General features: G+C 39.0%; 1 protein-coding gene across 12 annotated transcripts in view; it reads right to left on the bottom strand.

Moving 5' to 3' along the window:
- The window catches only part of dip2cb (disco-interacting protein 2 homolog Cb), a 106,385-nt gene that overhangs the window by 19,349 nt on the left and 74,349 nt on the right, over positions 1–12,687 (bottom strand). For 11 of the 12 annotated variants that reach the window (XR_010007553.1, XM_062987766.1, XM_062987767.1 and 8 more), the window contains 10 exons: positions 9,680–9,794; positions 8,795–8,934; positions 8,095–8,231; positions 6,641–6,849; positions 6,301–6,415; positions 5,341–5,542; positions 5,106–5,203; positions 2,272–2,352; positions 1,992–2,115; positions 1,692–1,813 (listed from right to left, as the gene is read on the bottom strand). Coding sequence is in view for 11 of the 12 variants with exons in the window: in XM_062987766.1 (XP_062843836.1) it covers positions 1,692–1,813; positions 1,992–2,115; positions 2,272–2,352; positions 5,106–5,203; positions 5,341–5,542; positions 6,301–6,415; positions 6,641–6,849; positions 8,095–8,231; positions 8,795–8,934; positions 9,680–9,794 (1,343 nt within the window). In the remaining variant the exon portion in view is untranslated. Of the gene's footprint in view, positions 1–1,691; positions 1,814–1,991; positions 2,116–2,271; positions 2,353–5,105; positions 5,204–5,313; positions 5,543–6,300; positions 6,416–6,640; positions 6,850–8,094; positions 8,232–8,794; positions 8,935–9,679; positions 9,795–12,687 lie in introns of those variants that run through there. The other variant, XM_062987773.1, reaches the window with a different exon arrangement.

The following is a 12,687-nucleotide window of genomic DNA, read 5'->3' as shown; positions in this document are numbered from 1 at the left end:
TTTTTATTTGCATTTCCCATACTGTCCCAACTTTCTCTGATTTGGGGTTGCACATTATTGTGGTTTGTAATATTCTGTTTATTCCCTGCATATGTAAAGTATCTCACAAAAGTGAGTATACCCCTCACATTTCTGCAAATATTTCATTATATCTTTTTATGGGACAACACTATAGAAATGAAACTTGGATATAACTTAGAGTAGTCAGTGTACAGCTTGTATAGCAGTGTAGATTTACTGTATTCTGAAAATAACTCAACACACAGCCATTAATGTCTAAATAGCTGGCAACATAAGTGAGTACACCCCACAGTGAACATGTCCAAATTGTGCCCAAAGTGTCAATATTTTGTGTGACCACCATTATTATCTAGCACTGCCTTAACCCTCTTGGGCATGGAATTCACCAGAGCTGCACAGGTTGCTACTGGACTCCTCCACTCCTCCATGATGACATCACAGAGCTGGTTGATGTTAGACACCTTCCACTTGAGGATGCCCCACAGGTGCTCAATTGGGTTTAGTCCATCACCTTTACCTTCAGCTTCCTCAGAAAGGCAGCTGTCATCTTGGAGATGTGTTTGGGGTCGTTATCGTGTTGAAAAACTGCCATGCGGCCCAGTTTTCAAAGGGAGGGGATCATGCTCTGTTTCAGAATGTCACAGTACATGTTGGAATTCATGTTTCCCTCAACGAACTGCAGCTCCCCAGTGCCAGCAACACTCATGCAGCCCAAGACCATGATGCTACCACCACCATGCTTGACTGTAGGCAAGAGACAGTTGTCTTGGTACTCCTCACCAGGGCGCCGCCACACATGCTGGACACCATCTGAGCCAAACAAGTTTATCTTGGTCTCGTCAGACCACAGGGCATTCCAATAATTCAAGTTCTTGGACTGCTTGTCCTCAGTAAACTGTTTGCGGGCTTTCTTCAGCTTCCTTCTGGGATGACGACAATGCAGACCGAGTTGATGCAGTGTGCGGCATATGGTCTGAGCACTGACAGGCTCCCACTTCTTTAACCTCTCCAGCAATGCTGGCAGCACTCATGCGTCTATTTTTTTAAGCCAACCTCTGGATATGACGCTGAACACGTGGACTCAACTTCTTTGGTCGACCCTGGCGAAGCCTGTTCTGAGTGGAACCTGTCCTGGAAAACCGCTGTATGACCTTGGCCACCATGCTGTAGCTCAGTTTCAGGGTGTTGGCAATCTTCTTATAGCCCAGGCCATCTTTGTGGAGAGCAACAATTCTATTTCTCACATCCTCAGGGAGTTCTTTGCCATGAGGTGCCTTGTTGAATATCCAGTGGCCAGTATGAGAAAATTGTACCCAAAACACCAAATTTAACAGCCCTGCTCCCCATTCACACCTGGGACCTTGACACATGACACCAGGGAGGGACGACGACACATTTGGGCACAATTTGGACATGTTCACTGTGGAGTGTACTCACTTATGTTGCCAGCTATTTAGACATTAATGGCTGTGTGTTGAGTTATTTTCAGAAGACAGTAAATCTATACTGCTATACAAGCTGTACACTGACTACTCTAAGTTATATCCAAGTTTCATTTCTATAGTGTTGTCCCATGAAAAGATATAATAAAATATTTGCAAAAATGTGAGGGGTGTACTCACTTTTGTGAGATACTGTATGTGTATGTGTGCATGTGTGTGTGAGTGTACCTCCACAATCATTTTTACAGTTGGCAAAGTTGTAGGGATGTTTTGGGGATGAGGAGGTCTTACTGTGATGGGGATGCATCCAGCATACAAACAGCCATAAAATGCAGCAACCAGATCTAAACCTGTAACACACACACACACACATACACACACACACAAACACACACAGTTATACACTGATTGTAGTTCACATTAAATGTCAGATCTGTGTTTAATTTGTTAGTTTTTTTTGGTGGTGGGGGGTTGGATTTTAAAAGTGTGTAGTTCTCCTACTCCTGCAGAAATATGATAAAATTGTACCTGGTGGGTAAACTAATGCTACATGATTTCCTTCCTGCAGTTGCCCTCTTTCCAACAACAGGGCAGCAATCTTCTCTGCTCTTTTATGCAGTTGCAGACATGTTAGAGAACTTCCTACCACCCCCTGTAACACGCACACACATTGACACACCCACACACATTACTTCAAATAAGAAAAAAAGTGGAACCTAAACACATACCTCTGACATCATTGACATGTGCTTTGATGAGACTTTGTGATTGAGGGTGTATGCTCTAAGGTAAGTTGTGTATAAATTACCTTTGAGTTAATAAGCGTGTAAAGTATGTGGTCAGGTGTGGTTTGAGCTCTCCACTGCAACACCTCCGACAAAAAAAGGAACTGGATGACAAAAAAATAAAAAGCAAAAGATAACACCAATGAAGTATAGCAGAAAAGCCGTTCTAGCAAGTCTTTATCATCATTTTTAAGCCTTCATACAGATCCTGGGGGCTGGAAAGTCCTGTACAACAATGCTGGTATGTATTAGTTACCACTAAATAGTTAGAAACAGCAACAAATGACTGAAATGCAATGTCAGTGGCTGTAGTTAGAGATCATTGAAGCAGCACAAATGTGACCATGCTTCACCATTTGACAGTCTGACTGATGAATCTTTTTTGGAGGCTGAAAGAGAGAAGGGAAGTAAGGATTGTTAGGTGGCATTTACATGTTCACCACGAGGCTGGGCACGCATTGCTGCCTAATGCATCGTCTAAGCCTTTCACGTGAAATGTGGCAAAAATGCTTTCTTTTTTATTCTATTTATACATTTTCTCCCAGTTTTTCTCTAAATCTAGTTGTGTCCAATTACCAGATTCATATTTCGGCCTCTACTGCTGAAATCCTCCACTCCAGATCTCCACTCCACTTTTTTCACCTACACGAGGCTGGTTCATACAGGGATCTGGATCTCATACTAAGTGACACACAATGATCCCCATTATATCTGTCTCACTGTGCAGGTGGCATTGATCAACCAGCAGAGATTGTAATTGTAGCAGTTATGAAGAATCACCACAGGCAATCTCACCCTTACAGATGAGCCAATCATTAGCCATATAGGCACCTGGCCTAATGGTAGCTGAGCTGAGATTCAAACTAGCATGTTTTGCCACTGTTGCACCCTAGTGCCAGCAAGAATGCATTCTGCTGGCTGTGCCACTGAGCACCAAGTCTGAAACACATTAACAATACTGACAGTATTTACACTTTATATAATGTATAAAATTTATTTTTAATTTACACAAGAAAGCTCTGGCAATGGTCATCATTTGGAGATGTGTGAAGATAAAAGGCCAGCTAAAGAATAAAGGGCCTACATGAAATTGAGTGGTTAATCTAGGGGTAAATAAAATCCTATTAAACAGCTACAAAGCCACAAAAAGATATTCCAGGATGAGTAAACTTGTTATCTAACTTGCTCAGTCTTCCCGTTTCACAGTTTACTAGTCTCCTTGCCGTAATTTTTTCTGTTAGTGTCATGCTAGATTTAAAGTCGAATACAACAGGTTAGAGTTTTGTAAAAAAAAAAATGTTGTCCCCCACTGTGCTTTATAAAGGTTGATGGCAAACTGGGACAAAGTTCAGTTTGAACTTTGAGCTCAGTGAAAAGTGGTAAAACTCGAGTGGCAAAGTGGGAAATGTGGGAAACAATGGCACAGCCTGCACAATAGCAGTTTTGCCATGTACATATCGTGTTCAAGAGTCCAATCTCTTATACCACGACTATTAAATACAAAAACTATTAAATACAAAAACTATTTAAAAAAGTTAGAAACTGGATTCAGTTGAAGAGAAAAAAAGGCTAGCATTTCTTTTTGCGTCTTATCTTTAAATTTAAATGTCATTGAATTTATAAAACAATCATCTCTCTGACCTATTCAAACACCCTTATCTTTAACCAACAGTTGTTTACAAAGCCTCAGTCATTTCCTAAGTTTACAAAATAAGCCACAGAAATTGATAACATTGCAACGGAAATATTTCAAGATTCTGAAAAAGATTTAGTTTGTGTTGATCAAATTATGTCAACAAATCTAGATAACCACTCAAGTGCTGGCATAATATAAGATATCAGTTTATATCCCAATACCAAAGAAGGGAGACAAAAAGGCGTGTGCAAACTATTGAACAACCTCCCTCATATCACACAGCAGTAAAATTATGCCTAAGATTATACATTTATGAAAAGCTGCCAGATATGCACGCAGGATTCAGAAAAGACAGTGGAACATGAGATATGGCTACAGATGTTTGCAGGATTATAAAAAAAATCCAAGAAATTCAGAAAGATAGCACACATGCTTTACTGATAGCAGCAAAAGCTTTTGACTGTACTGACCACACTAAATCATGGAATGTCCTCAGAAAGCTGGGAAAACAAGAGCATCTCATTGATCTAACAGGGAATCTCTACACTGATCAACAACCCACATTCACGATAGAAAGGGGACTAAGAGACTGATAGGCAAAAATGAGAGAAGCAGAACTGGATGATTCCGATGAGCCAATGTGATGCAAGGATGCTCGAAGATTCAAGATTTATGAAATAAACATTATTCTTTGATATGTGGATGATACCCCACTCACAGCAGGAAAATCAGGATGACCTGAAAACCCAACTTAAAGAACAGGATGGAAAGATTGAACTTCTGCTCAAAAAAGACAAGTCATGACAACAAAGAAGGCCAATTACTTTACCATTAATGGAGAAGATATGGAAGTGGTGAACACTTGAATCAGTTATTTACAACAAACGATCAAGCAGTCAGGAAATACGACACAGGCAAACACTGTGCAGGGTTGCCGGAATTACTGTGCACACTGTACCCCCCGAACAGCATGCCAATCTATTGCGGGGCTTTAGCCACTGGCTGATAGCACAGCTGAGGATCTGAATCATAAATGATTAAAAATAAATAAATATTATTTCTAAAACAGAGGCATAGCCTGTATTTGTTTTAATGTAATTTCTAGCAAACTTTTGAAAAGACTTTTCCAGACAATAATGTTATGAGAAAAAAGGTGACCCAACAAGACCAACAAAACTAAAACTAAAGCTCAAACTTAGACATATGGAGGCATAAACATACCTGTTCATTCTCCTCCTGACTTAGGTCTCGCCCGCTGGCTTGTGCCATCCGCTTTCCTGCAACCAGGTTCCCCACCATAACAGAGGCGGGGCCGACCTCTACACCACACACAAATACATCCTATTTGCCTAAACATTTCATGTCCCATTTTAAATGAGTAAATGTTTCTATTAACATGGAATTTATATTAAATAAATCACACACATACACACACGAGCACACACAAAACGTGTACCAGGTTGTTTCTGTCTTGGCTTGGGAAGATTGGTGACACAGGAGTGAGGGCACATGAGAACGTTGCAGGGGTGCAGTGCCCCCTCCTGAAAAAGCTGCTTTGTTTCAGAGAGGTGGATTCCACCGAGAGGAGTTTTGGGCAGAGTGTTAGAAGGAACCAGCGCCAGGCAGTACACTCCAACCTGATGGATACTATCTATAGCCTAGACACACACACACACACACACACACACACACACACACGAACACAAAACACACACACACACACACACACACACACACACACACACACACACACACAGACACACAGACAGACAGACAGACAAGCATACAAAAACACACACACGCACACACGAACACAAAACACACACAAACACACATGTATGACATGTTGAATTAGTGCAGCTGACAATCTGCATTCACAAATTCATGCAAATTCAAATATTTGCATGACTTGATCACCAGAACAGAAGCTGAAAATTATTGATTAAATAAAGTTCAAAGAAGAATAAAACTCTTTAGGTCTGAGATCGCTCTTTGTTATTATTTGTCCAATTTACCTTACATTTTAATTTCATAGTTTTAGCACAAAATAATAGGTTTTTCTTTAATAAGTTCTACGTTATTACATTAATAAGTTCTTATATTATTACACTACCAATATATATTTTTTAATTTTTAAAGTTCAGTTGTTTTTGATTTTTACTCACTAAATGAGATCAAATTTTGACTTGGGTAGTTCAGCAAATGAATGTATGGATGTGACTGGGTATCCAGATACTTTTGACTACAATAATTGAAAGCTGTGTGTGTACGCTAGTAGAGTACTCTTCTCAACCCTTTTTTAAATTGTGTTCAGTCATAACTGTAAGTCGCTTTGGATAAAAGCGTCTGCTAAATGTCGAAAATGAAAATGTAAATGTAAACCCTTCTAAACTAACCATGATATGTGGATAGATACCTGTAATACTCTGCTCATCCACTGAAAGCTTTCATCTTCAGTACAATCTGGCCTCTGCTCCGCCACCACCACTATCCGCTCGTCATGAAGCACAGTGATGGAGAACACTGCTATCCTACAGCAAGATGCACAACCACACATTAAACGTGCATTTGGAACTATTTTTTGTATATCATAAATAACCAGAAATATCTGGAAAACATAACAAAACCGAATTGTTAAATTAATGTGATCAATGTAAGTGTATCTAAAGCTTGAAAAGGTCCCTGAAACTCATTTGACTTGGGTCAACAACATCGCTCTTACCAACAAGAAGCACTCAACACACAGGAACACATACCTTCCTCTGTATACAAACTTTACAGGTTCCACAGCAAGTGCAGTAGCAACAATGTCATCAGCAGTATGTCTCCGACCCCCAACCTGCATTAATCCATCCATCTTCCCTGCAACAAAGAGTGTTCCACCTGGACCGACAAATCCCAACAGCCCTGATCGTACAAAAACACACTCACTCACCAACCCCCCACTGCTGGACACAGGACACACCTACACCAGAGACAGACAGAGAATGCACTTGAATTTTCTATTTACTTAATAATTTTAAAAGCATTAGTAAGACATAAGTTACATCACTCTTTTGAATATCATTTGGCTAAAGTTGAACTTGAGGATATATTTAGAAAGTTATGGAGACCTCATTACATGCAGGTTGTAATTGGGTTTGTGATTTACTTTTGAAATAAGGGACTGTTTCCTGGTTGGATATCACTCTAAACAAAGCAGTTTTGAGTAACACACTGTCTGAATTGTTTTTCATCAGCATTGTTTGCACAAAAAACTAACAAGAACGAAACTTCTGCTAATCAAGGATAATTCCCAAATCTTTTGGGATAATGTTCTATAAACAGAATAAAATTGGAAATAATTAAGGTCTTTGAGTTAATGAATGAAATTTAATGTACATGAGCTTAAGCTTATGTATCATTAGGTTATGATCATAAATTTTTCTCTTTTCTCTTTACCCTGCTCCTGTATTTTATGGGTTGCCACAATGGATCATTCTGGTCTGTATACCTTATCTGGCACAGTTTTAAAGCTGGATGCCATTCCTGATGCAACTCTCCTTACTTTTATCAAACTGAGAGAAGCACCCTTCAATGGCTAGGCTGTTCACCATCCCCCTTCCCGGACATACGGGCTAATAGCACTGCTGAGTACCGCTGTGCCCAGTTATGCTCCAAGAGCAATCAGTTATTAAGTTAAATGGAAAATTACAAATGGTTCATAGAATGAGTTGCATTTTTGTTCAGGTTCCCTTTAAGAAATATAATTGTTTGTTTAATTTGAAATTGTTCAGTGTAACTAATGTGCAATTACAGTTTCATATACATTTAATTAAACAAGCTTCTGATGAGTATATCAAACCAGACAAAATCTAAGCTTTCACAGAGCTTAAAAAAAAAGCTAAAACAAATCTAACCTATTGTACAAAGGACCTGAAATGGTCAATTGTACAAATGTGCTTATTTGTTTTTCAGCTTTATCAATTCCTAAGAAATTCTAAAATTTTAACATTACATTTTGAAAATGTAAACCAAGCTTATGATCAGGTTTCCATTCTTTTCTATAAATTATTTAGATAAATGCAATGTTTAAGGAAGCCTGTGTTTTTACTAAGAGAAACACAGATGTTTAATATTTTTTAAATGGTTTAAATGTTATTATTTGAATATTATTCATATTTAAACTGTAGAAGCATTGATCATTAGGTATGGGGCAAAAGCTTCACACCTCAAAGACGTTTTTGCTCATGCCGGTCAAACCATAATAGGATGTTCCTGTAGCAATGGACGATACACAGATCTCTCCAATTTCATCAGTTTTACACAATTGGGGAACACCATCCAGCTTCACAACACACACCAGTGCTTAGAGAAAAAGAAAAAGAAATAAGAAATAGTTAAAATAAAAAATGTCTGTAATTTTTGAGTGCACTTCCAAAAGGTTTGAGACATTAGAAAGAAATTTAACTAAAAACAAACAACAATGATTTGCTAATTGTTTTGACCTGTACTCTAAAAACATTAAAAACACAAAACATAGGGGTGCTCGGGTGGTACAGTGGTAAAGCATGCTAGCCCACCAGTGCTGAGCTCTCGAGTTGAAATCTTAGCTCTTTTATCGGCCCTCTGAGCACCTACACGGACATGACTGGCTATCTGGAAGAGGGCGGGCCTGTGGGGTTTCTCATTGATTGTGCAATTATGGCCTCTGCTGGCTGGTTGATGGGGCTTCCACAGAGATGAGGAATTATAGAGATCAGTGTGTTTGGCAGGACATGTTTACCACTGTGTTATATTTCTTTCCTTTTTATTTAAATACATAAAAAGAAAGTTTACAAATCCTGCTTTCTGTTTTTGTTTGAATTGCATTTAGTTTTGAAATTGGGTTTGTATGCAAAACCTCTCTCCAACGCTCATACACATCCTACCTCCAGGCATAGGAGTGCCAACGTCTTGCATTGTGAGGACTGAGAGTTTTTCTCCTGTGTTGACTCTGATGACGCCATGACTCAGTCCTATCATACTGAGGATGCCACGGCCCACCGGTTTAGAGCTGCAATCACCCGGCCTGCAAAACATCGCATTATATGCTCATATCATAACTAGTGGTTCTCAACCAGTGGCTCGTAGGCTGTTTTTATTCCAGAGCACAAAGTTTTAGTTATTCCTATTAATTAATGCCTGTGTGTTCCCCTTAATATATCATACCCCAGACAGGACGCAAATTCATCGCAGGGCCTTGGCCGCCAGACATAGCCAATCATGTCTGTACATAGACCCTCGACCAGCCAATACCAACACTGCGGATTTAAAGCCTATGCCACCAAAAGTATGTGGACACCTGAATATAAGCTTGTTAGACATCTCATATCAGTCTAAATAACATGAAGTTTGTTCCTTAGTTATCATAGTATCCAATGTTTTGAAAGGCTTTACACAAGATTTTGGAGTGGTTGGTGGAAAGTAACACACAGTCATACAATTATTAGTTCATGCCATAAATTTGTGGCACTTTGGTCAAAGTAGCTTTACTAATGTCAGACAGACTCTGAAGCTGGATGAGAATGAGTGACTTGAAACAGAAGACGCTTGATGAGAGTAAGGGTCAAAGCTCTGATGGCTGCTGGAGTTTCTTTACACCAGACCCGCCAAAAATGTCTCTATGGGCTTTGCTTCGTTCGTTAAGCTAGATCATACTGGAACAGGAAAGGTAATTTCCCAAATTGTTCCAAATCATTGAATTTATACATTATTTGGAGTGGGTATGGCTAAAATGAACGTATGTGTCAATGAATGTATGTATGTGTGTTTACCTTCTAACAGCAACAGTTAAGGCCTCCGGTGAGCTCGCACATGGACATATCACCTCTGACCTTAAGCCCAAACTTTGAAACTCCTTCAGAAAAGCATCACAAGAGGAAACCGACCCTAAAAGAAGAAAAAAAAATGAGCTCCTCTAAATGTAGAGATGTACCCTCCCTTTTAAACAGCTTCCACTGGTTTTCTACCAGATTTTAAAATTGGTCTGTGGAAATTTTGGGTCCATTTAGTAAGGTCAGGCACTGACATTGGACAAGCTAGCATCTGCTTAAAATATTTATTAGTTGAAAGATACAACAAAGGAACAAAAATAATGTAGTATTTTAGAGAAGCAGATTGTGTTCTTACTGCCACGTCAAAATTATTTAGCCCCTACATAATATTGACCTCAAAACCAACTGCTAGTATGTATGACCTAAAGTTGGGCTACAACGTGATTAAACCATTAGAAACTCAATCAAGACCCTTAATTTGGTTTAGCTGTGATGTGTTATAAACACCACGCAGAGATTAAAGTTTTCAAGGTGTATTGCAACTAGGGGTGGGCGATATGGCCTTTAAATAATATCACGATATTTTGGGATATTTTTGCGATAACGATATTCACTAGCGATATATAAGAACACTTTTTTAAAAAGTTTATTTTAAAAACACTTTTGTTTTGCAGGAAATCTAAGGTACAAATGTTACTAAATGTACATTAAATTAAGCATCACTTCCAGTAGGGCTGGGCAATATGGCAAAAAAACCCTCAAATCTCGATATGCTTTTGAGAAGTGGCTATATACGATACGATACGATATAATGTAAACTTAAAGTACAATGGCAGGCCACTGCCTGTATTTTACCTTATAATGTTTATAAGTTATCTTAAAAACACAAAACACTGTAGTTCTGATAAATTCTGACAGTTACAGTGTTTATATTTTGTATTATTACAAGGCTGTATTTGTATTCATATTGACAACATTTATATTAAACAAACCAGAAGAATCTCACAATCACATTTATGCTGTCCATTTTACTTCAAATAAATGAGCATCGAAAAAAATCTATAAATTTTTGATCATGCTTTGCTATCATTGCAAAATGAATATCTGTCAATTATACAGCAACCAATGAAAAGAGAGCTTGAAATTCCACCCAGAATCTGAATTCGAAGCTCTGATTGGTTTATACATCTGAATCTCTTGAACCGGAGTTGTTTTGCCCACAGAGTGAGCAAAACGAATGAATCTTTACCATAGATAAGAGCACAGTTTTCTGATTTGATTCCAATGAATAATTCGTCTGAAAAGAGTCGTTTCTGACTCATTGATTCAGTTTCCATGCTCATACGGGAAGAAAAGCGTTCCGCTTAGCGCTTTTGTGTTTTAAACATTCTCAGATGGTAACCTGTGTATTCTATGTTCGTTCACTGACACAGTTTTTGGCCTCACATCATTCTCGTACTCACGCGGGTGCTTTTGCTTTAGGTGCTGAAATAAAGTTGATGTGTTGCCAACTTTTGTCGTTACAATATTTTTGCACGTTTTGTCCGACCATCTGTATCCGAAAAACTTCCACACTAGTGATGTAGCTCGGCTTTTAGGGACTAGTTCGTCCTCTGTGCTAACTCCGGTACTACTCTCTGTCCATTATTTCACTGTTACGTGCTTGAAAGCGAGTGACGAGCGTTTGCTAACAATATCGCAATATGGCAAAAACCAAATTTACAACTATACCGGTATTATCGTGAACAATATTATATCGCCCACCCCTAGTTGCAACCATGGCAAAAACTAAGGAGCTGTCATAAAAGCTGAGAGAAAAGATCATTTCATTTCACAGGTCAATGTGGGGATGCTTCTCTGCTGGCAAACTTAACTGTGTGACAAGCATCATGGATTTACAGAAATATCAAGGCATTTTGAGGAAGAAAGGTGTGCCTTATGTGGTAAAATCAACACTTGGTGATAATTGGACTTTCAGGTAAGACAGTGATACCAAGCACACTCCCAACTCAACCAAAGCTTGGTTAAGGCATCAGTCCTGGAATATCCTGGAGTGGCCTTCTAAGTCTCCAGACTTAAATTTTTGGTGAGATTTAAAGCTAAAAGATAGAAGCTTTTGCACAAGACAAATAGGCAAAGAATCCACAAAAAAGGTGTCAGAAGCTTGTTAGCACTAATGTAATAATTGCCTATTGCAATTCTTTTGCCCCTTGCACCACCCCCATACTGACTGAGTAAAGTAAATGATCACACACTCCCTCTGACACATGTGCAGTTGCAGTTTTCACAGAGTGCCATATCGCATATAGAAAAACACGCTATGCACTCCGCAGGCACCTTGACCGGACAGCAGAGTTTGCAATTGTAAAATGGCAATTTTACAAACCCTGTCAACCTTCCTTCCTCAGGCACAGCCAAATACGCACATTTGAACTATCAGCCAGGATGAAAGCACTGTCTGGGATTCAAACTCAAAAGTTTTAATTCAGTCTGAGCAGTGGTGGGCTTGCGCATTAGACCTGTACTATATGCTACGTAAGACACGCAAAAAATCTCAGGAATGCGATCATACATAGTTCATGCATATACATACACAAATGTTGTTTCCAACAAGGATTATCGTTCTGAAAAGTCATTCAAACATTTTTCAAAACTTTAGATTTATATGACCCTACAAATGGGTGATTTAGACATTTCCACTCTAAAGTGCTCTGAAAGACAATATTGCTGAAATATCCCCCCTTTACCATTGGGGGTTTTCAACCTGTGAGTACCTGTCCAGGGGGGCTTCTAAAAATAAAGCAATTAATTACCCACAGGAGGCATATTAGATTAGTCTCGCTGACCACACACACTCGCACGTCTAATGTTATCCAGCTCAGTTTGAAAAATGGACCAGAGGCTAGCAAAACTTAAAAATAACAAAACAAATAATAACAAAAACAATGACTGCCGAGAAGTCCACTAGCGAGGCCATCCATTCCAATACCATCTAAGCCGATGAGCCG

The sequence above is a fragment of the Trichomycterus rosablanca genome, chromosome 25 (assembly GCF_030014385.1).
Source record: "Trichomycterus rosablanca isolate fTriRos1 chromosome 25, fTriRos1.hap1, whole genome shotgun sequence".
NCBI classification, from domain to species: domain Eukaryota; kingdom Metazoa; phylum Chordata; class Actinopteri; order Siluriformes; family Trichomycteridae; genus Trichomycterus; species Trichomycterus rosablanca.
This window is presented reverse-complemented; position numbering and strand designations above follow the sequence as displayed.